The 20083-nt window shown below is 41.0% G+C and overlaps 2 protein-coding genes across 16 annotated transcripts in view; one reads left to right on the top strand and one right to left on the bottom strand.

Annotated features, from left to right (window-relative positions):
* The first annotated feature begins 4625 nt into the window (after window positions 1-4625).
* The window catches only part of LOC105491830 (spermatogenesis associated 6 like), a 97440-nt gene continuing 81982 nt past the window's right edge, over window positions 4626-20083 (top strand). For 12 of the 15 annotated variants that reach the window (XR_011612526.1, XR_011612533.1, XR_011612530.1 and 9 more), the window contains exons 1-4: window positions 4826-4987; window positions 9168-9305; window positions 14072-14120; window positions 19832-19873. Coding sequence is in view for 5 of the 15 variants with exons in the window: in XM_024796066.2 (XP_024651834.2) it covers window positions 4949-4987; window positions 9168-9305; window positions 14072-14120; window positions 19832-19873 (268 nt within the window). In the remaining 10 variants the exon portion in view is untranslated. Of the gene's footprint in view, window positions 4764-4825; window positions 4988-8921; window positions 9044-9167; window positions 9306-14071; window positions 14121-19831; window positions 19874-20083 lie in introns of those variants that run through there. The other 3 variants (XM_024796064.2, XM_024796067.2, XM_024796068.2) reach the window with 3 other exon arrangements.
* Window positions 7564-8913, bottom strand: LOC105491827 (phospholipid phosphatase 6). The gene has a single exon (XM_011758521.3). It carries the CDS (start codon window positions 8829-8831, stop codon window positions 7941-7943), a length of 891 nt encoding a protein of 296 aa, XP_011756823.1. The 5' UTR covers window positions 8832-8913; the 3' UTR covers window positions 7564-7940.

The raw sequence follows: 20083 nt of genomic DNA, 5'->3' as shown, positions 1-20083 counted from the left end.
TGGAAATGCACTACTACTGAAATAATCCAGATCATTTCATGTTCTTGGGTGTTTTTTCGTTTTTGTGTTTCTTCCTTTTCAGGCATTTCTTACAAATGCAAATGACTAACTCACTTTGGAAACTCAGTCTGCTGGTGTTATTCATACTTGCTAATGAATAATTCACTGCTCAAAAGATTGTAGGGCCTGACAAATGAGTCTGTTGAGTCCAGACATAAACAAATTGCTTAGAATAGGACTTTGAGGGTCTTTTTGTTTTTTTAATCACTTATTATTAAATACAGCTGCCCTTTTGCTCTAATAAGGGAGTATGGATGTGATGGAGAGAACAGGCCCTCTTTTCTTACCTGTTGGCTTGTCTGATAACTCAGGTGGGGAACCAATGGCAGGAAGAGGACTCAGCATGCACTGAACAGTGCCATAAAACCTGACTTGACTAACCTTTCCTCTTTCAGATTATGAAAGCTAGACTCTTCCTGGATGCATATATGCACATGTAGGAAATGTTGCCTATCATTTCAGGAGGTTTAAGACCCCTGAGATAGCTAGGAATCACAGGATAAGAAGCCTTGCACTGGAAGCAGAAGTGGCAGACACACTTGCATGGATATTTTTATGGCATGTAGTATATAGAACATAGCTCCAAAAGCTGAAGAAGTCAGTTCCTGCTCCTTTCTATATTCCCAGACCAATCCTTTCTATTATTTTACATTTTCTACTTGTTTTAATGCGGTTTCCTTTTTGGACTAAATAATGCAAGTACTTGGCAAAAATATATTTTTTAAGTACCTAAAGATATTCAATGAAAAAATAACTTCCTCTCTGCCTCCCTATCCCAGGTCCCTCCCCAGAGGAACACATTATTAGCACCTTCTAGCATATCTTTTCAGGGATATTCTAAGCATATATGTAGATATAATATTCTCCTTCTCTCCCAAATGGCAGCACAGTGTATACATTTTTATGCCATTTTCTTGACTCTGTATTTTATAGACTATTTACTGTTAGAATGTATAGCTCTGTCTGCCTCATTCTTTTTCCATGCTGCATAATATTCCATCATATGGCTAAAACATAACTGATTTAATCTGATCCTACCTAATGAACACTTAGCTGGTTTCCAGTATTTTTTTCAAATAGAAATAATTGTGCACCATATATTTTTGTGAAAGTATACCCATGGGATAAATTCCTAGCAGTGGAATTGCTGAGTCAAATTAAACAGTTTGACAGACATTATCAAATTGCTCTCCGGATAAGTTATATGTGGTAGGCAGAATAATGGCCCCCAAAGATATCCATGTCCTAATCCCTGGAACCTGTGCATATGTTATCTTACATGGTAATGGGGAAATTAAGGTTGTAGATGGAATTAAGGTTGCTAATCAGCTGACCTTAAATTAGGGAAATTATCCTGGATTATCTGAGTGTTTTCAGTGCAATCACAAGGGTCCTTACAAGTGAAAGGGAGGCCAGGCACGGTGGCTCACACCTGTAATCCCAGCATTTTGGGAGGCCGAGGCAGGCGGATTACTTGAGATCAGGATTTCAAGATCAGTCTGGCCAGTATGATGAAACCCTGTCTCTACTAAAAAGACAAAAATTAGCTGGGCATGGTGGGACATGCCTGTACTCACAGCTACTCAGGAGGCTGAGGCAGAAGAATTGCTTAAACCTGGGAGGCAGAGGTTGCAGTGATCTGAGATTGTGCCACTGCACTCCAGTCTGGGTGACAGAGCAAGACTCTGTCTCAAAAAAAAAAAAAAAAAAAAAAAAAAAAAAAAAAAAAAACCACAAAAAAGAAAGAAAGGGAGAACCAGAGAGATGGCAGCATGAGAAGGACTTGGCTCTATGTAGCCAGTTTTGAACATGAAAGAAGAGAACATTAAGCCAAGGGAATATGAGCAACCTCTGGAAAAGCAAGGAAACAGAAAAGGCAAGGAATGTAGCCCTGCTGGCACCTTTATTTTAACCCAGTGAGATCTGTGTTGGACTTCTCACAAAATTAAATAATAAATTCGTATTGCTTTAAGCCCCTAAATTTGTTAAGTAGCCATAGAAAACGAATACATTGTATGTATTTACACTCCCATCAGTGTGTTTTCCCATACCCTTCCCATTAGTGCTGTCTCTTTAATAGTTTTTTCCTTTCATATGAATATACTTATTATTTGAAATATTTATGATTTTTGTGTCTTATAATTAATTTTTTTAGTTAAAAAAATCTGAGCCATAATTATCTGCCATATTCTTGTTCTTTGTTAATTTACTCTTTGGAAAATCCCCATTTGGGGCATGTTTCATTTTCTTGTCTGGGGCCAGGATGTGAACAAGATGTGCTGCTGTATCACTTCTGCAATGCTGATGTCACTAACTGGCCAAGCTGCACTGCAGACACTCTCTGGAAACAGAGGTTGTTCATTGAAATCTGTTTGCTGCCACCAAGAGGTACCTACCCAGTTAACAAAGCCTTTCTCTTGTAGTGGTGACAGTCCAATCCTTAAAAGGCTTTGTTGGCCCCCTGCAGAGGTGGACAGCCTCAATGATAAATTACTTTGCAAGATGAGTGAGAGGCATTGGGTATCTACATCTCCACAGCAGCTGAGAGCCTCAGGTAACCATGGTGGGGACAATTAGGAGAGTGTGAAGTATCCCCATCAACTCATTTAATATCACCATAGAAGATTAGCAGAAGTAGCTGTGCCTGGTCCTTTCTAATTCTGCAGATTTCTTTTACCCCATGTGATGGGACCTCTCTTTACCCATGTACATTAACCCCCACAGATTGGCTTGACCATCTCTGCATTTAATATTCAAAAATATTTATTATCTTCTATCCTATTTAGGGTATAAACACTTAGCCATGCAGAGTTTATAGATTATGGAGACAAATAGTAATCAACAGTCACAGGAACAAATGTAGAACTGCTATTATGGCAGTTGCTACAAAGAGGAGACACATATATGTATGATATAAGATATGATATTGAGATCCCACCTTGTCAGGGGCAGCAGAAGAGAGGTCTTGGTGGGGTATGTAAATCTGTGTACATGTGTTAATCAGTACCTGCAATGGATGACACTCTAAGTAAAGGGTACAGAGTGAGGAAAGGAAAGGACCTAGAAACATTGCTTAGCCAGACAGAGGAGGATAAACAGACAAATAAAGAATGGCCAGAAAGTTGGAGGGAAACCAGAAGAGAGCTGTGCCCTAGCAGCCAAGCAAGGAGAGACCAGTTAGATCAAGAGTTAAGACTAAGAAGAGCATATGATGGAACATTGTGTCTCTGGAGATCAACAGGATGTCTATGTTGCAGACCCAGTGATGTGGTAGGGCACACCTGGATTCAAATGTGGCTGCTCCCTTATTAGGTCTGTGGCTTTTAGTAAAAGGCTATCTAGCTTCAGATTCTGCATCGTAAAATAGGGATAATATCTCCCTGATAGAGTTATTATAGGGATGAGATGAATTAGCATATGCAATGTCCCTAGCACTTTGCAGATCCTTAATAAAGACTGATTCTTCTCTCCCAATACAACTCTGGCTATTTATTAATTTGTTCTGTTTGTCACTCTCCTTGATTTCTTAGCATTGGTGTTGGTGACCTACCTGTTAGGATCATCACAGGTCCCGTCCCACATCACTCGGGGTGTCAGCAAGTTGTGAGTGACAAATCAATGATCTGGACACTATAGGTAGCTAGATGCCCACCTGTATCTCTTGGTATGCAGAGAGACACAGCACTAGGAACTGGATAAGGACACAATATGCCCTTCTTTATCATACCAAGTTTTTCCCTTCCAGGGAAATAAACTTCAGTTACCAAAATTAATACCTCATCTTTGTCTTGACCATCCTTCTGCACTATATCCAATTGTATAACTCTCTAATGCAAAATACTAGTAATAAATGACTGAACACAATTTAGGGTTTTTAATTTTTTTTCAGAGACAGCATTGGCCTTCCTAGATTTTTTGGATTGCTAGAAGGAGCCACTACCTGCTCCTTTCCTTCATTTTTGTCTATTATATATAGTGAATGTCCCCTACCCATTCAGAACTCTTGCTCTGCCCACCACCTCTGACGGTTTTTACAATGTAACTGTGATTATGGCAAATACAGTAACTACCCATTGGGCTACTCAACGCTTGCCTTAAACTAAACCCCAGAAAAGGCTGGACACTGTTATGGAGAGACTGACCTACTTCTATTGTTGCTAACAGGGGGTACCTAACTTTTAAATCTGTTTAAGCATTAACCTTGTGTTTCTAATTAGCACACGTTTGCTACTGACGGTGGCCATGTTTTCCGAAGCAAACATAACATCTAATAAGCAAAAGAGTATTTTTAGGAACAGACAACTATATTAAATGAGAATTGTTACAGAAATTCCTAGGCTTGGGGGTCGTGCAGCTACTAAACATGTGTACTATTTAAATTATAACAGACCTATGATCTCATTCTACTTTCAGAATGGAAACGGTAAACATTTTAACATGGTAATTGGGGATAACAGGAGCTGATGGAAAGAAAGCTGGGATTATCGGCGTTTCTCTATCCGCCTACCACGCCAGACAGGGCCAGTCTCTCCAGTTGGGGGCACTGCGTGGGGGACAGCGACCGCGCCTCCAAGCGGCGCACCGCGAGTACGCGCGTCTGCGCTGGGGCCTCGCGCGCGTTCCACGATGGAAGACTGCGCGTTTGAGTGTCCCTGGCAACGCCACGCTTCCGCCTTCTGGAAGCCTGCACTCCAGCTTCGAGTGTGAGAGACCCGTCTCGGTGGGAGGGACCTGGGCTGGGGGGGACGGTGGGGGAATAGGGGGATGGGGACTGGAGAAGCTTCTGGGAACATTTGCTCTAGGGATTGAGCTAAACTAAGAAAAATTGGTCCAAGGCTCGGCACAAAAGGATCTTTTCATTCCAGTCCTTTCGCCCACGCAGGGAACGATGCCTCTGGAGGTGGTGGTGGAGCTGCAGATCCGGGCGGTAAGAGATTGATGAACTCCCCCTCCTTAACCTCAAGTCGGACTCTTAAATAGTCTCAGGTGGTTTTCAACAACCCTCCCCCACATCCTCCACTTACCACAAACACATCATTATCTTCTGGGACAGATCGTACCTTTGTCCTTAAGATTCTCCGTATTGGTTTTCCCTGACTTCTTAACATTTAATTCAGCTCCACCTGTTCCCACCTTTTTTTTTTTCCCTGTTCTAAAGTTAACATGTTTCTTATCTTTATCATGTTTTTTTTTTTTATTATTTTCAAACAACCCTGCATTAAGTCCAGGTAGAATTTTATTTTCTTCTCCTGGATAAAAATTTGTGAACGGATTTTAAACTTCTTTAACCAGGGAATAATTTTAAAAAGCTCCATCACTTCCTGATTATTTGCCAACTCTATGAAGCAATCAGATATTTTCCTATGCTATTCTCCCCTTAGTGATGGCTCTGGCTTGCTAATTCCAAAAGGGAAATCAATCGATCAACAAATATTTTGTAATTATCAAATCTTTCCTAAGTGAGGTGCTGTTGCAGAGTGACTCCATGGTTTCTACTTGGGCGTCTACCATTCCCTCTTATTTCAGTTTCCATTTTCCAATCCTTCCATGTAGTTAGTAACAGAATGTCATGCCACCTTTCCTCTAGGGGCTTTTCTACTGGCTATGATTACAAGCATAATGCTAACAGGAAATTGTCATGGAATCTGGTTGGCCTCCATACAATTGGCAAATGCTGTGGTTTCATCATACATGTGGGTGTGAAAGGTGATCAAAATTTCCTGGATTTGTCCCACTTTGCTGTCAGCAAATAGGGCTAGACCATATTCAGTCATACTATACCAGTTTTAAGCTCTAAAAATTGTGCAGGAAGATGAAGGAACTCTTGAGAAGCTAAGTGATAAATCAGTCTCCCTCCTCATCAAGGCAAAAATTAAGTTTTCATCTCACTTCATTCACCATTATTGGTTAATTTTATTTTGATTTTTAAAAGGCATTCCTCAGTGTACAATTAACAAAGAAACCAGTTTTCTACTCTACAGTACTTAGGATGCTTCAAAAACATCAGGTGAAATTGATCTATGCTTTAAAAGTCAGAAAACTCAGGCCCCAGCAACTAAAACAGGGAATTCCAAAATTGTAATTATGAACTAGATGGTAAGCCTAATTTCATGCCCCTCATATTCAGATTTGTGGACACGGCAAGAGGAAATATCATTTGCTTCCAAATATCCGGCCTGAATATTGCTGCAGTTAAAACAAAGGATCTCACTAAGGTTAAACAACAAACCCAACCCACTTAGAGCTTCACAGTTTAGCTGCTTTAGCAAGTGAAGAGGTAGTCGGTGTTCAGGATGTTGTGGGAATGCAAATGATTTGATTTTGAGGCATGGCTGTTTCTTTTTCAGTGTGCCCCTCACTCTGAACAAGCTCATGCTTTCACTCAATCAAAACCTACTTATCACAGCCATTCTCCAGGTTCCTATCCGAATCTCAGTATGGTAGATCAAAGTCCATAATAATTTCTATTTATAAATGCCAAAACAGTCATTAAGATTATCTAAGGACATCACTTCCATAGGTAATTTAAAGGATTTCTTTTCAGGTAGAGCAGTATTTAAAGCATATGCCTTCTCCAGTCTTTCTGGGTCAAAGAATAATGAGCAGAGTCTACCCTGCGTTTGGTGGTCTTTGGTCTTATGATTTGGGGAGGCACCATGGATGAACAGCTTTAAATGTAAAGATCAATGTAAACAGAAATTTTGGAATTATACCTTGTGCCTGGTACAGCAGCAGACTCCCCTGATGAATTTCAAGTTAAATACTGTTACCTAAAATGTGCTGTACCTCAGAAAACGGAATTCCATGTGAAAAACTGTAGCATACAGGTATATACAAGAAAGCTTACGTTCTTGCATTGAGAAGACGTTCTTTCCCCATTTTATTACCCTGATAGAGGAGCATTATTCTTTATTCAGTGGAGATGACTGGCAGCAGGGCCCCTCCTGTTATACTGGTCACTGGCATAATATATGGTCAGCCTATTCCCAAACTTTCAGTTCCTCTGACTCTCCCCAGCAACTTAGTTCCTCTGCCCTCTCTCATGCCATGTTAGGTTGTAAACAGAAATAAGCATGGGGCTATGTCCCATTCTTCCTTTTCTATGAGCATCTTAGATATGCCTACCTTTTAAGTGTTTCCTCTTTAAGCAAGTTCTTGGCTTTTTCTCTGAATGCTAAAAGACAGGGAGTAGTGGGAAACACATAAAGATCTTTTGAGGGGTGGAGGGAGAGGAGAGAAAAGACAAGTATCATAATCTCTTTTCCCACTACCCGATCCACAAATATGGATAGAGATAATAAAGAGAAAATAAAGTAAAAAAGCTTACCAAGAAAATCAGGATTAAGAAGAAATCGTCCCAACTATGGCAACAGATCTTCAGGGAATAAACTAGAAAAACCTATGTCTTGAACTTTAAAAATACTGTTTAAAATCTACCTCAGGAAAAGGACTAGGATTAGTACATGGCCTGTCTGCATGTATATTTACAGAATGAACATCATGTTTCTTTCTCAAAGTTCAGTTTACAAGTGGTATGTTGATTTAGGGATTACCACAAAACACAAATCTTATTGATACCAACTTTTAACAGCAACAGTATAACCACCTCAGCTTGGTTTCTTTGCAGTTGTCCTGGAGACATAAACAATTGTTGAATAAATATGCAATAGAGGGTTTTTTGCTTTCCCTAATATGGCTGTGTTCAGTAATGGCCAGCGTGTGCTCCAGCCTAGCAGCACATCAAGATGGTGGGACACCTGAAATCCCAAAGGAAGCCTGAAATGCCTAAGAGGGACAAGCGGGATGGCTGCTGGTTTAGGTTGGCATCATCGAATGTGGAAACCTTCAGACCTCCTGGTGCCATCATCAATGAGATGGTGTCATCGTTGACTCCACAGTAAAAAGAGGACCGGAGCATTATGGGGTGAGAGCCAGCAATAGTCCACGATGCTGTACTGCATGTAGCCCAGAAAAAAGCCAAAAACCACGTCGGTGACATTGTGCCGCCCCAGCATGACCCTGGAGAGGCCCAAGACGAAGGCCCACAGAACCACCAGCACCCTCAGTGGAATGGCCAGTACCAGGTGGTTCAGGATGAACCTCGACATCAGGGCAGCCCTTGTGGCATGGCCCGACGGGAAGGAGTACTTGTCCACCGAGAGAGTGACAAACATGTCCATCTGGTTGTGGGCCGGGCGGCGCCTGCGGACCAGCCCTTTGATCAAGGCCACCAGCAGCAGGTCCAACAGCAGGGCGAAGAGCAGGTTCATCAGCACCTCGCGCCCGGCCCAGCTGTCGCTCCTGCACAGGCAGTAGAGGGTGCCCAGCAGCCAGGGGATGCCATGTCCCGAGATCTCCAGCAGCTTCATAAGGGGTCGCACGCTGCCCCACGACGAGCTCTCTCCCGCGCACACCCCCAACTTCTTGGACAGCCACAGGTCGATGGCCAGCAGGGAGCGCAGGGCTATGCCCAGGAAGGACGGATTCAAGTCCATGCGGTCCTCCTCGGGCAGCGGAGGCGGGGGCGCCTGGGAGGGGCCCGCCGCGGCCAGGGGGAAGGAGCCGCGGCGGTGCACTGGGCTCTCCGAAGCACGGAGCCGGGCGCAGGTGGGGTCCACGCCGGTAGCGCGGCTGCTGAGCAGGGACTGGAACTCAAACCTGCTGCCGCCGCCACCGCCGCCATGGGCTGGGCTGCCGGGGCTGCTGCTGCTGCTGCTCGAAGCGGAGACGCCCAGCGGCCGTCCCTCGACGCTCCTCCGGGGACTTGGCATCGCGGATGGCGGCCCGGACCCCGGTACCAGGCCGGACTAAACAGAGGCTTCCCGGCCCTGCAGCCTCTTCCGCTTCCGCACTACCATCCTGGAGGGGCGGGGAGAGGAGCCGGCGAGAGCGCGATTGTGACACCTGGTGGAGACGTGTGAGGGAATTAGAATTTCCAATGTGAGGAGAGCAGAGGGGAGGACGTTGGCGCTGGGAGGTACAGGTGAGGGAATGAGGTGATGGGGAAAATGTCAGTGTTTGTAGGAGCTTAAAAGAAATAGAGCCCCGTGTAACAAAACAAAGGAAAGCCTGTTTTCTCTCTCTTGTTTGTTTTCTTTCTTTTTAAGATTTCTTGCCCAGGGGTGTTCCTGCCTGGCAAGCAAGATGTGTACCTCGGGGTCTACCTCCTGAATCAGTACCTGGAGACAAACAGCTTTCCCTCTGCGTTCCCCATTATGATTCAGCAGAGCATGAGATTTGAAAAGGTGATCTTGACTTTCTCATTGGCTTTTGTTGTCTGAAGGTAACCTAAGAGTTCTTATAAAGAACACAGGTCTTACAGCATTATTTTGTAAATTTCCTTCAAAAAAATTATCCAAAAGCACTTCAGCACAGTACAAAACCGCAGTCGGCCTTGAAGCAAAACCACAGTTGGAAGAGTTGCTTTTGTAATGCAGGTCTGAGCCAAGTTCTGTCAATCTAGTGCTAAATACCCCGGTTGATGTTTCCTATTCTTGGAACTCCCATGGCATTTTTTAACTAGAGCAAGGAGAGCATTTCTGAATGTTTTTGGAGGTGTTAGAGGTAGTTGCATTATATTTATGAAAGGGATTATTAATAAACTGTGGACCTTAGAAAAAACTGTATTAGACCAAGAAAAATAATGAAAAAAAATGAAATTAGTTAAATCCTGTAATTAAAATCCTGTAACAAAATAAAAAGGCTGTTCAGATTTACTGTTTCCTCAGCTCACACCTGGTTTACTTAGCTACAGTGATAAAAGCTAGATTCCATTCTGGTGAATAACATGGTGATATAAATAATCACAACATTACCAGCCCTCTTCCCACTAAATTATTTCATAGAATATTGATGTTATTACTATGTCATCACTGACAATCTCTTAACATTTTTGTTTTGGAATTTAGAGATGGAATCAGTTTTAACCTTAATAAGTCTAATGATGTTGCCCCAAACAATATCACTAAGGGAGATCTGGGGAGAAGGAAGGCTATAGAGTAGAGCATGTCATTTTTAAAGGTCTGGAAATTGAGTCCCAGAAAGTGACCTATCTGTTTCAACCTGAGGTTGAGAGAGATGAAGATCAATTTTCTGAAGGGCTAAGTTTGTATGTAATATTTTTATAAATCACAACCTATTAATTTAAATGAAGAATGTACCAAACTGGCTGGATAAAAGAAGAGAGAAATAAATGGCTATAACCTTGGTACATATAATCAGAATCTAAAGGAACTTAGTTCTCCCATTTAGATGTTGGAAGTGGTAAAAAAGAGCCTGGCACGGTGGCTCACGCCTGTAATCCCAGCACTTTGGGAGGCCGAGGCAGGCGGATCACGAGGTCAGGAGATGGAGACCATCCTGGCTAATACGGTGAAGCCCTGTCTCTACTAAAAATAAAAAAAATTAGCCGGGCATGGTGGTGGGCATCTGTAGTCCCAGCTACTTGGGAAGCTGAGGCAGGAGAATGGCATGAACCCGAGAGGCAGAGCTTGCAGTGAGCCGAGATCATGCCACTGCACTCCAGCCTGGGAGACAGAGACAGACTCTGTCTCAAAAAAAAAAAAAAAAAAAAAAAAAAAAAAAACGTAAAAAGTTGATGGTAAAAAGTTGGTGGTAAAAATGCAGTCTTCCCCTCCCCCCCAATAATTTTCTTTTTTTTTTTTTTTTTGAGACGGAGTCTCGCTGTGTCGCCCAGGCCGGAGTGCAGTGGCCAGATCTCAGCTCACTGCAAGCTCTGCCTCCCGGGTTTTTACGCCATTCTCCTGCCTCAGCCTCCCGAGTAGCCGGGACTACAGGCGCCCGCCACCTCGCCCGGCTAGTTTTTTGTATTTTTTTTTTAGTAGAGACGGGGTTTCACTGTGTTAGCCAGGATGGTCTCGAACTCCTGACCTCGTGATCCGCCCGTCTCGGCCTCCCAAAGTGCTGGGATTACAGGCTTGAGCCACCGCGCCCGGCCTAATTTTCTTATTAGTTATATCAATTTTGAATTTGCTCTGTAGAAGCCTCTTTTTTTTTTTTTTTTTTTTTTTTTTTTTTTTTTTTGGAGACAGAGTATTGCTCTGCCATCCAGGCTGGAGTGCAGTGGCAAGACCTTGGGGCACTGCACCCTCTGCCTCCCAGGTTCAGGCGTCTGCCACCACACCAGGCTAATTTTTGTATTTTTAGTAGAGACAGGGTTTCACCATGTTGGTCAGGCTGGTCTCAAACTCCTGGCCTCAAGTGATCTGCCCACTTTAGCCTCCCAAAGTGCTGGGATTACCGCATGAGCCACTGCGTCTGGCCTGTAAAAGCCTTTAAAAATATTTTTATAAGAAGCCCTAAGATAGAAAATCATAGAAGCACACGACTAGATAACTCCAACCTCCTTGATTTGTCAAAGAGAAGAGTGAGCCTGAGTCACATTTCAGATGCCACTTCTGCTCTGTTGAAAAGCTGTACATTTGAGATTACTAGTCAAACAAATCATGGAACCATTTTTTCATTTTATAAAATTCACTCAATTAATTGTCCTCTTGCATGAGTTGTTTGGGTTCATATTCCTTAATTCCTGTTGGTTTTAGCTTCCTTGTATCTGTTCCCTTCTCTAGCTGCAACTACTTTCAGCAGGTGGTGAAAATTTTCTCTTCCTTGGATCTTCTGTTTAATTCAAAGTGGAATTTTCTGAGGCATTTGGGTAAACAAATTACTCATAAGAATATATGAGCCATTGTTCAAGCAGTTCATGTTGATCATTTACTCCCCAAGATCATACTTGAGAAAATCCTTAGATATGGATGTTAGTTTCTTAGAGCTGCTATACAGAAGTACCACAAATGGAGTGGCTTAAACAACAGAAACATGGTTTTGCTGTTCTGGAGGCTACAATTCTTGAAATCAGAGTGTCAGCAGGGACATATTCCTTTTAAAGGCACTAGGGAAAGACCTATTCCAGGCCTCTCTCCTAGTTTCTGGTATAGTTCCTTGGCTTGTGGCAGTGTAATTCCAATATTTACATGGCATTCACTCTGTGTGTGTACTGTTAAAAAAGACTGGGGTGGGGGAAGTCATTAGGCTGGGGCGGCTCCAGTGCTTTAAATTCCTGCGTAAGCAAACTGAAGCCCATTGTAAACAGTAAAACTATAGACTTTTACCAAACGGATGCCACCAATGAACTTCTAACTGGAGATTTTACCAATAAGAAATTGCCAACTAACCTTTAACTAGAGACTTTACCTATCAGAAACTGCCAATGATCTCTAACTAGGGTCTTTCTACTCCAACCAATTAAATGTATTTTCTTTGTCTTATTTTCATGTCAGCCTGTAAAAGCTTGCTGTCCATAATGCAGCAGTGGAGGTCTCTGAACCTCTTTTAGTTCTGAGTGCTGCCCAGTTTATGAATCGTTCCTTGCTTAAATAAATTTAATTTTGCTTAAAGTTTTTTTTCTTTTCTTTTCTTTTTTTTTAAAAACAGTTTCTGTGCTCAAATTTCCACCCCTCCTCAGGACACCAGTCTTATCAGAGGCCTACCTTATCCCAGTATGACCTTATTCTAACTTAAGTAATTTTATTTGCAGTGACCTTATGTGCAAACTAAGGTCATATTCTGAGATACTGGGTTTAAGACTTCATCCCATGAATTTTTGGGGGGACACAATTCAGCCCATAACAATGGGTAAAACGAAAGGATTATTAAAATAATTTAGGCAAAAAAACTCACTTACCCACATTTGCTTGATAAATCCAGTCAGTAGGACAAAAATTGATTATATGAGACACTTTCATTTTTGTTTAAGTTTAAATACCATTTAAATCAGAACTTTGAAGCCTGAAATCAAGCTCTGCTGAAAACGTTTTGTTTTTCTTAGGGCCTAGAACTTAGGGGGAAAGGCATGGTGTACCTTTATTTCAATCCCATCCCAGGCCCTTTTATTTCAAGAACAAAATATAAAGATTTGGCAATGGCTAGATAGATATTACAATGTTTTTCTTGTGCTTCAAGATACACTTAAAACTTTTGAGACTCTCCTCTCTTTCTTTTCTTATTCTATGTGAGTGTAGCTGCTAGTACTTAGCTTTTGTTTTGTGTTACGCATAGGTAAAATTTCTTTTTATGTTCCTTTTCAGCACAACCAATTGCTTGGGAAGAGAAACCATTCATTCAGTTAACATTTAATGAGTATCTGTTGTATACAGAATGTTTTGCTAGGTAGTCAAACAAGACTCTTTGAGGTTGATTCAAGATGGGCTTTTAGCACAAACAGTAGAGCTAGGTCAAGTTGATGACATTTTTAGCATGTGGTAGATTTATCTAATTGAGATTTTTTTGCACTTATTGTTGTGTTAACCTTCATTTATTCTATAATCAATTGTTGAACTTTTAATCAGACACTTATTAAAGGTACATCTGCTGAGTTCTAAAATGTTATGTGACTGGATTTCACATATGTTAATTACTTGGAAGAATTTAATTTACCCTTCCTCTCTCTTTCTTTCCTTCCTTCCTTCCTTCTCTCTCTCTCTCTCTCTCTCTCTCTTTCTTTCTTTCTTTCTTTCTTTCTTTCTTTCTTTCTTTCTTTCTTTCTTTCTTTCTGTCTCTCTCTCTCTCTTTCTTTTTCTTCTCTTCTCTTCTCTTCTCTTCTCTTCTCTTCTCTTCTCTTCTCTTCTCTTTTCTTTTCTTTTCTTTTCTTTCTCAGGGTCTCACTGTTTCTTCCATGCTGGAATGTGGTGATGCCATCTTAGCTCACTGCAACCTCTATCTCCTGGGCTCAAATGATCCTCCAGCCTCAGCCCCGCAAGTGGCTGGGAATACAGGCAAAAGCCACCAAGCCAAGCTATCTTTTGTATTTTTTGTAGAGAGAGGATTTCACCATGTTGCTGGTCTTAAACTCCTGAGCTAAAGCAATACACCCACCTTGGCCTCCCAAAGTGCTAGGATTACAGGTGTGAGCTACTGCACCTGGCATTTACAGTTTCTATATGCACTTATTAATACAACTTTGAAAATTTATTTTCTCCATTTTTCTCTGCAGGTATTTGAAAGTGCAGTGGATCCTGAAGCTGTAGTAGACCTTTTGGAAAGTAGGTACTCTGAAAAACAAAACAAAAAACCAAAAGACTATTGTGTGTAATTCACAGATTTAAAAGTCTGCTCTTTTCTAGACTGTGATATGTTCATGTTTGGTAAATATTTATTTCAAGACAGTCTATGTAAAATTTGAATCACATTTTTGATTCTGCTACATACCCTTTCTAAATATAAATGGGCTTGGCTGGGCACGGTGGCTCACGTCTGTAATCCCAGCACTTTGGGAGGCCGAGGTGGGTGGATCATTTGAGGTCAGGAGTTTGAGACCAGCCTGGCCGGCATGGTGAAACCCCATCTCTACCAAAAATACAACAAAATTAGCCGGATGTGGTGGCACATGCCTGTAGTCCCAGCTACCTAGGAGGCTGAGGTAGGAGAGTCACTTGAACCCAGGAGGTGGAGTTTGTGTTAGCCGAGATCGTGCCATTGCACTTCAGCCTGGGTGGCAGAGGAAGACTCCATCTAAAAAAAAAAAAAAAAAAACAGCTAGATATAGATGGGTTTTGATGGGGATGGTATGATTCTGTTTGGTTGTTTATTTCTAAAAATTGTTTTTGTGTATTTCATTAAGTTAGAATATTTTTATCACTACAAAAAGCAGCTCTATGCCCATTAGCAATCACTCCCTATTCCCCAGCAACCCTCCTAGCTATCAGTAACCACTAATCTTTCCATCTCTATAGATTTGCTTATTCCGGATATTTCATATGAATGAGGTTATGCAACATGTGCTTCTTTGTGATTGACTTCTTAGTGTAATGTTTTCAAGGTTCATCCATATTATAGCATGTGCCAGAACTTAAGTTTTTGTTTGGCCAAATAGTATTCTATTGGATGAATATACCACATTTTGTTTTTCTAGTCATCATTGATGGACATTTGTATTGTTTCCACTTTTAGGCTATGATGAATAATGATGCTGTGAATATTTGTGTGTAAGTTTTTGTGTGAACGTATGTTTTAATGCCTCTTGGGTATACCTAGGAGTGAAATTGCTGAGTCACATTGATACAGGAGTGCTGGGAAGAGAGATAGTGGTACCTTTAAATAATATGGAAGGAGGAAGTGCTGGGTAGAGGAAGGGTGTGATCCCTGGCTAGGGCTCCATCCCCACGGACCTAGGTGAGGACAGGCACTCCTGCTTTCCCGCCCAAATATTGCATTTCCCAAGACCATCCTGGCCCACCACGCCCCCATCCTGTGCCTATAAAAACCCGAGACCCTAGCAAGGCAGAGACAGAAGCGACTGGACATCGAGAGGAGCACATTGGCACTAGCAGAACGACACGGAGTTTGGCTGGGGCAGTTGGAGGAGAGCTGGGGCCGCCAAGCGGCCCAACTCCAGGGGAAAACCATCTCCCTTCTGGCTCCCCCATCTGCTGAAAGCTACTTCCACTCAATAAAACCTCACACTCATTCTCCAAGCCCATGTGTGATCCGATTCTTCCAGTACACCGAGGCAAGAAACCCGGGGATACAGAAAGCCCCTATGTCCTTGCAACAGGGTAGAGGGTCTAACTGAGCTGACTAACACAAGCTGCCTATAGACGGTAAACTAAAAGAGCACCCTGTAACACACACCCACTGGGGCTTCAGGAGCTGTAAACATTCACCCCTAGATACTGCCATGGGATTGGAACCCCACAGCCTGTCCCCCTCTGTCTGCTCCTCTAGAGGTTTGAGCAGCGGAGCACCGAAGAAGCAAGCCACACCCGCATCGCACGTCCTGAGAAGGGGAAAAGGGAGCTTTTCCCGTTTCAATATGGTAACTGTATGTTTAACCTTTTAAGGAAGTTTCACATTATTTACCAAAGCAGCTGAATCATTTTACATCCCACCAGCAATGTATGAGGGTTCCATTTTCCCACATCCTGGCCAACACTTGTTATTATCTGTCATTTTGATTGGTAGTCATCTTTGTGGGTGTGAAGTGGTATCTCATCATTGTTTCGATTTGCATTTCCCTGATGGCTAATGATGTTGAACATTTTTTTCATGAGATAATTGGCCATTTGTGTATTTTCTTTGGGGGAAATGTCTATTCAGATCTTTGCCTACTTTTTAATGGGATCATTTGTCTTTATTTTTTTGTTTATTTTGAGACAGGGTCTCGCTCTGTCACCTAGCCTGGAGTGCAGTGGCACGATCATAGCTTACTGCAGCCTCAACTTTCTGGGCTCAAGCGATCCTCCCACCTCAGCCTCTGAAGCAGTTGGGACTACAGGCACACAGCACCATGCCTAGCTAGTTTTGTTTTTGTTTTTGTTTTGTAGAGACAGGATGTCATCCTGGGTAGAAGTCAGAATGGGAGCAGGCTAGGTCTCAGGCTGACATACCAGGTAGATTAAAGAGTTTGAAATTAGGCAAAGAGTGAGTCAGTACCTACAGAGGTAGCATAGTTTAGGGTAGTCACTGAGCAAGTATGTGTCTCAGGAAGCCATCAAGGTAATTGGGTATAAAAAATGATGCCTTTGGCATTTGGCCTTTTAAAAAATAGATTCAATACCCAAGTTGATTTACTGCATTTATATTTCTACCTGAATCTTAAAAAACAGGAAGGTGAAACATCTCTCTGAGATGGGTCACATCTGTAAGAGCACTGATTCTCTCAAGCCTCTTTAAATTCAGAAAAAAAATCCAGCATTTCAAATGATCCTGCAAGAATTGGGATATTTTCATTTCATTTCCCAGTATTAACCCTGGGAGGTAGAATGAAGCATAAAAGAACATAAGAACAGTTCTCTAGGTCACTCATTAATGATTTCCTTTTGTCCTTGATATTTAAAGCAAGTGTGAATTACGTGATGCCATTCCAGAAGGCAATTAAAAGGTGTAGTTATTTTATCAAGCATCCTAATTAACTTGCTCTATGGAAGAATAGGATTTTTCAATGAAGTATCTTGCGGATAAGAGGACAGGCCCTGAGAACACACTACTTGGGTTCCAATATAACCCTGTTACTGTTAGCCAGTCTGACCTTGCCCACATTACTATAGTTTCCTCTTTGAGGTTTAGTTTCTTCATTCATAAAAATGAGGATAGCCATTGCATTGGACTCATAGAGTCACGATGAGAATTAATTGACTGCATAGAATTTAGAGCCTGACCATAATCAAAAAATCAAAAATAGTAGATGTTGGCATAGATGTGGTGAACAGGTAACACTTCTACACTGCTGATGGGAATGTAAACTAGTATAACCACTATGGAAAACAGTGTAGAGACGCCTTAAAGAACTAGAAGTAGAACTACCATTTGATCCAGCAATCCCACTACTGGGGTATCTGTCTACCCAGAGGAAAAGAGGTCATTTTATGAAAAAAATACTTGCACACGCATGTTTATAGCAGCACAATTTGCAATTGCAAAAATGTGGGACGAATCCAAATGCCCATCAATCAACGAGTGGATATAGAAACTGTGGTGTGTGTGTGTGTACATATATATATACATATATATATATATTCCATTATATATATGTATGATGGAATACTAGTCAACCATTAAAAGGAATGAATTAATGGCATTAGCAATGACCTGGATGAAATTAGAGACTATTATTCTAAGTGAAGTAATTCAGGAATGGAAAATCAAACATCGTATGTTCTCACTTATAAGTGGGAGCTAAGCTATGAGGATGCAAAGGCAAAAGAATGACACAATGAACTTTGGGGACTCGGGAAAAGATTGGGAAGGGAGTGAGGGATAAAAGACTACAAATAGGGTGCAGTGTATACTGCTTAGGTAATGAGTGCACCAAAATCTCACAAATCACCACTAAATAACTTATAATCAAATACCACTTGTTCCCCAATAACCTGTGGAAATTAAAAATTAAAAAGAAAGAATTTAGAGGCTGAATCAAACTAAGTGCTTAAATTACCATCAGGGTAATGGTTGGCAAATATATATTCCCTCCTCTCATTTTGAAAACCTAAAGTGTCAGGCTGTCTTGGCTTTTAAGTTTCTTGGCATTTAAAGTTTTGTCATATAAATTCAAAATTTTTTCATAAATCTACAAAGTTAGAATTTTACTTTTGTTGTCTATTTAAAATGTTTTCATGTCTGGGCACAGTGGCTTACATCTGTAATCCCAACACTTTGGGAGGCTGAGGTGGGCAAATCGCCTGAGGTTAAGAGTTTGAGACCAGCCTGGCCAACATGGTGAAACTCCATCTCTACTAAAAATACAAAAAGTAGCTGGGCATTGTGGTACGTGCCGGTAGTCCCAGCTACTTGGGAGGCTGAGGCAGGAGAATCGCATGAACCTGCAAGGTAGAGGTTGCAGTGACCCAAGATCGCACCACTGCACTCCACCCTGGGTGACAGAGCGAGACCCTAATTCAAACAAAACAAAAACAAATAACTAAAATGTTTTCACTTGTTATGTTATTTTGTGAGAATTATCTTCATTGATTTTTTTAATTGTTATAATTGCACCAACCTAATATATCATTTAAGTTATCTTAAAGATCTGAACTTTATTCTTGTCCTTATTTTAATTTTATTCTTGTCATTGTACATAGGCTTGCTATTTCTAAATATATTTTGAACTCAAGAAAATTTAAAAAGTTTATATATATATATATATATATATTTTTTTTTTCTTTTTAAGATGGAGTCTCACTCCATTACCGAGGCTGAAGTGCAGTGGCACAATCTTGGCTCATTGCAGCCTCCACCTCCCGGGTTCAAACAATTTTCCTGCCTCAGCCTCCTGAGTAGCTGGGATTACAGGCATCTGCCATCATCCCCGGCTAGTTTTTGTATTTTTAGTAGAGACTAAAATACATGTTTAGTAGAGACTAAAATACGTTCACCATGTTGGCCAGGCTGGTCTCGAACTCCTGACCTCAGGTGATCCACCCGCCTTGGCCTCCCAAAGTGCTGGGATTATAGGCGCGAGCCGCCATGCCTGGCCTTACAAAGTTATATTTTATGTTTAATTTGTATAGTCATATTGCACACTATTTTAAGCAAGATAAACTTTTGTACATTAATGGATAACAAGTGGATTTTGAATATTTAAGATGAAAATTGCATTGTTATTTTAGAGCTCTATGTATATATACACTTATTTATTTATTGTATGCACTTTTAGGAGACAAATATTGCATCTTTTTTTTTTTAATACTTTTCAAGAGGTGAAGTGCTATTTTTTTTTTTAACTTTTAGGTTTAGGGGTACATGTGCAGGTTTGTTATATAGGTGAACCCGTGTCATGGGGATTTGTTGTAGAGATTGTCACCCAGGTATTAAGTCTAGTATCCAATAGTTATTTTTTCTGATCCTCTTTCTTCTCCCACCCTCCACCCTCAAGTAGGCCCCAGTGTGTATTGGTCCCCTCTGTGTGTCCATGAGTTCTCATCATTTAACTCCCATTTTTAAGTGAGAACATGCTGCATTTGGTTTTCTGTTTCTGTGTTAGTTTGATAATGACCTCCAGATCCTTCAAAAGACACGAACCCTTGTTCTTTTTTATGGCTAGTGAAATGCTATTTTTATAATTCTGTTACTCTCATTACACTCTCTTGATTGATTAATTCTAGAAATACCTGATTTGATGTTGGTTTGGAGTTATTTTTAATTATTATTTTTATTATTATTACTATTAAATGGATTTTATAACAGTTTAAAACTTAATAATTATTGAAAGACTGTGGCAATTTTTGGAAGTATTAAAATCTCATTTTTTCCTTTTTAGGCTTCCTAACCAGGTTTGAATTAATACAGCTAGTTCCTCCAGGTAATGTGCCAGTAAATACATTTCTAAATTAGCTTAATATAATTTTAAAATAAATTTGGCCTGAAAAAATGGGTACTGTACTTAAGAGTTGTGTTTTAAAATAACACATAACTTTATATATCTATAAGTTTATATAACACATGCCTTTTTTCTGCCAATCTATTAAATTTTGTCTATTTTCAGAATAATAACTTTATGGTGTTTGGTGGC

This window comes from Macaca nemestrina, chromosome 14, assembly GCF_043159975.1.
Source record: "Macaca nemestrina isolate mMacNem1 chromosome 14, mMacNem.hap1, whole genome shotgun sequence".
Taxonomy (NCBI): Eukaryota; Metazoa; Chordata; class Mammalia; order Primates; family Cercopithecidae; genus Macaca; species Macaca nemestrina.
The sequence above is the reverse complement of the archived record's forward strand: the minus strand, read 5'-3'. Positions and strand labels throughout refer to the sequence as shown.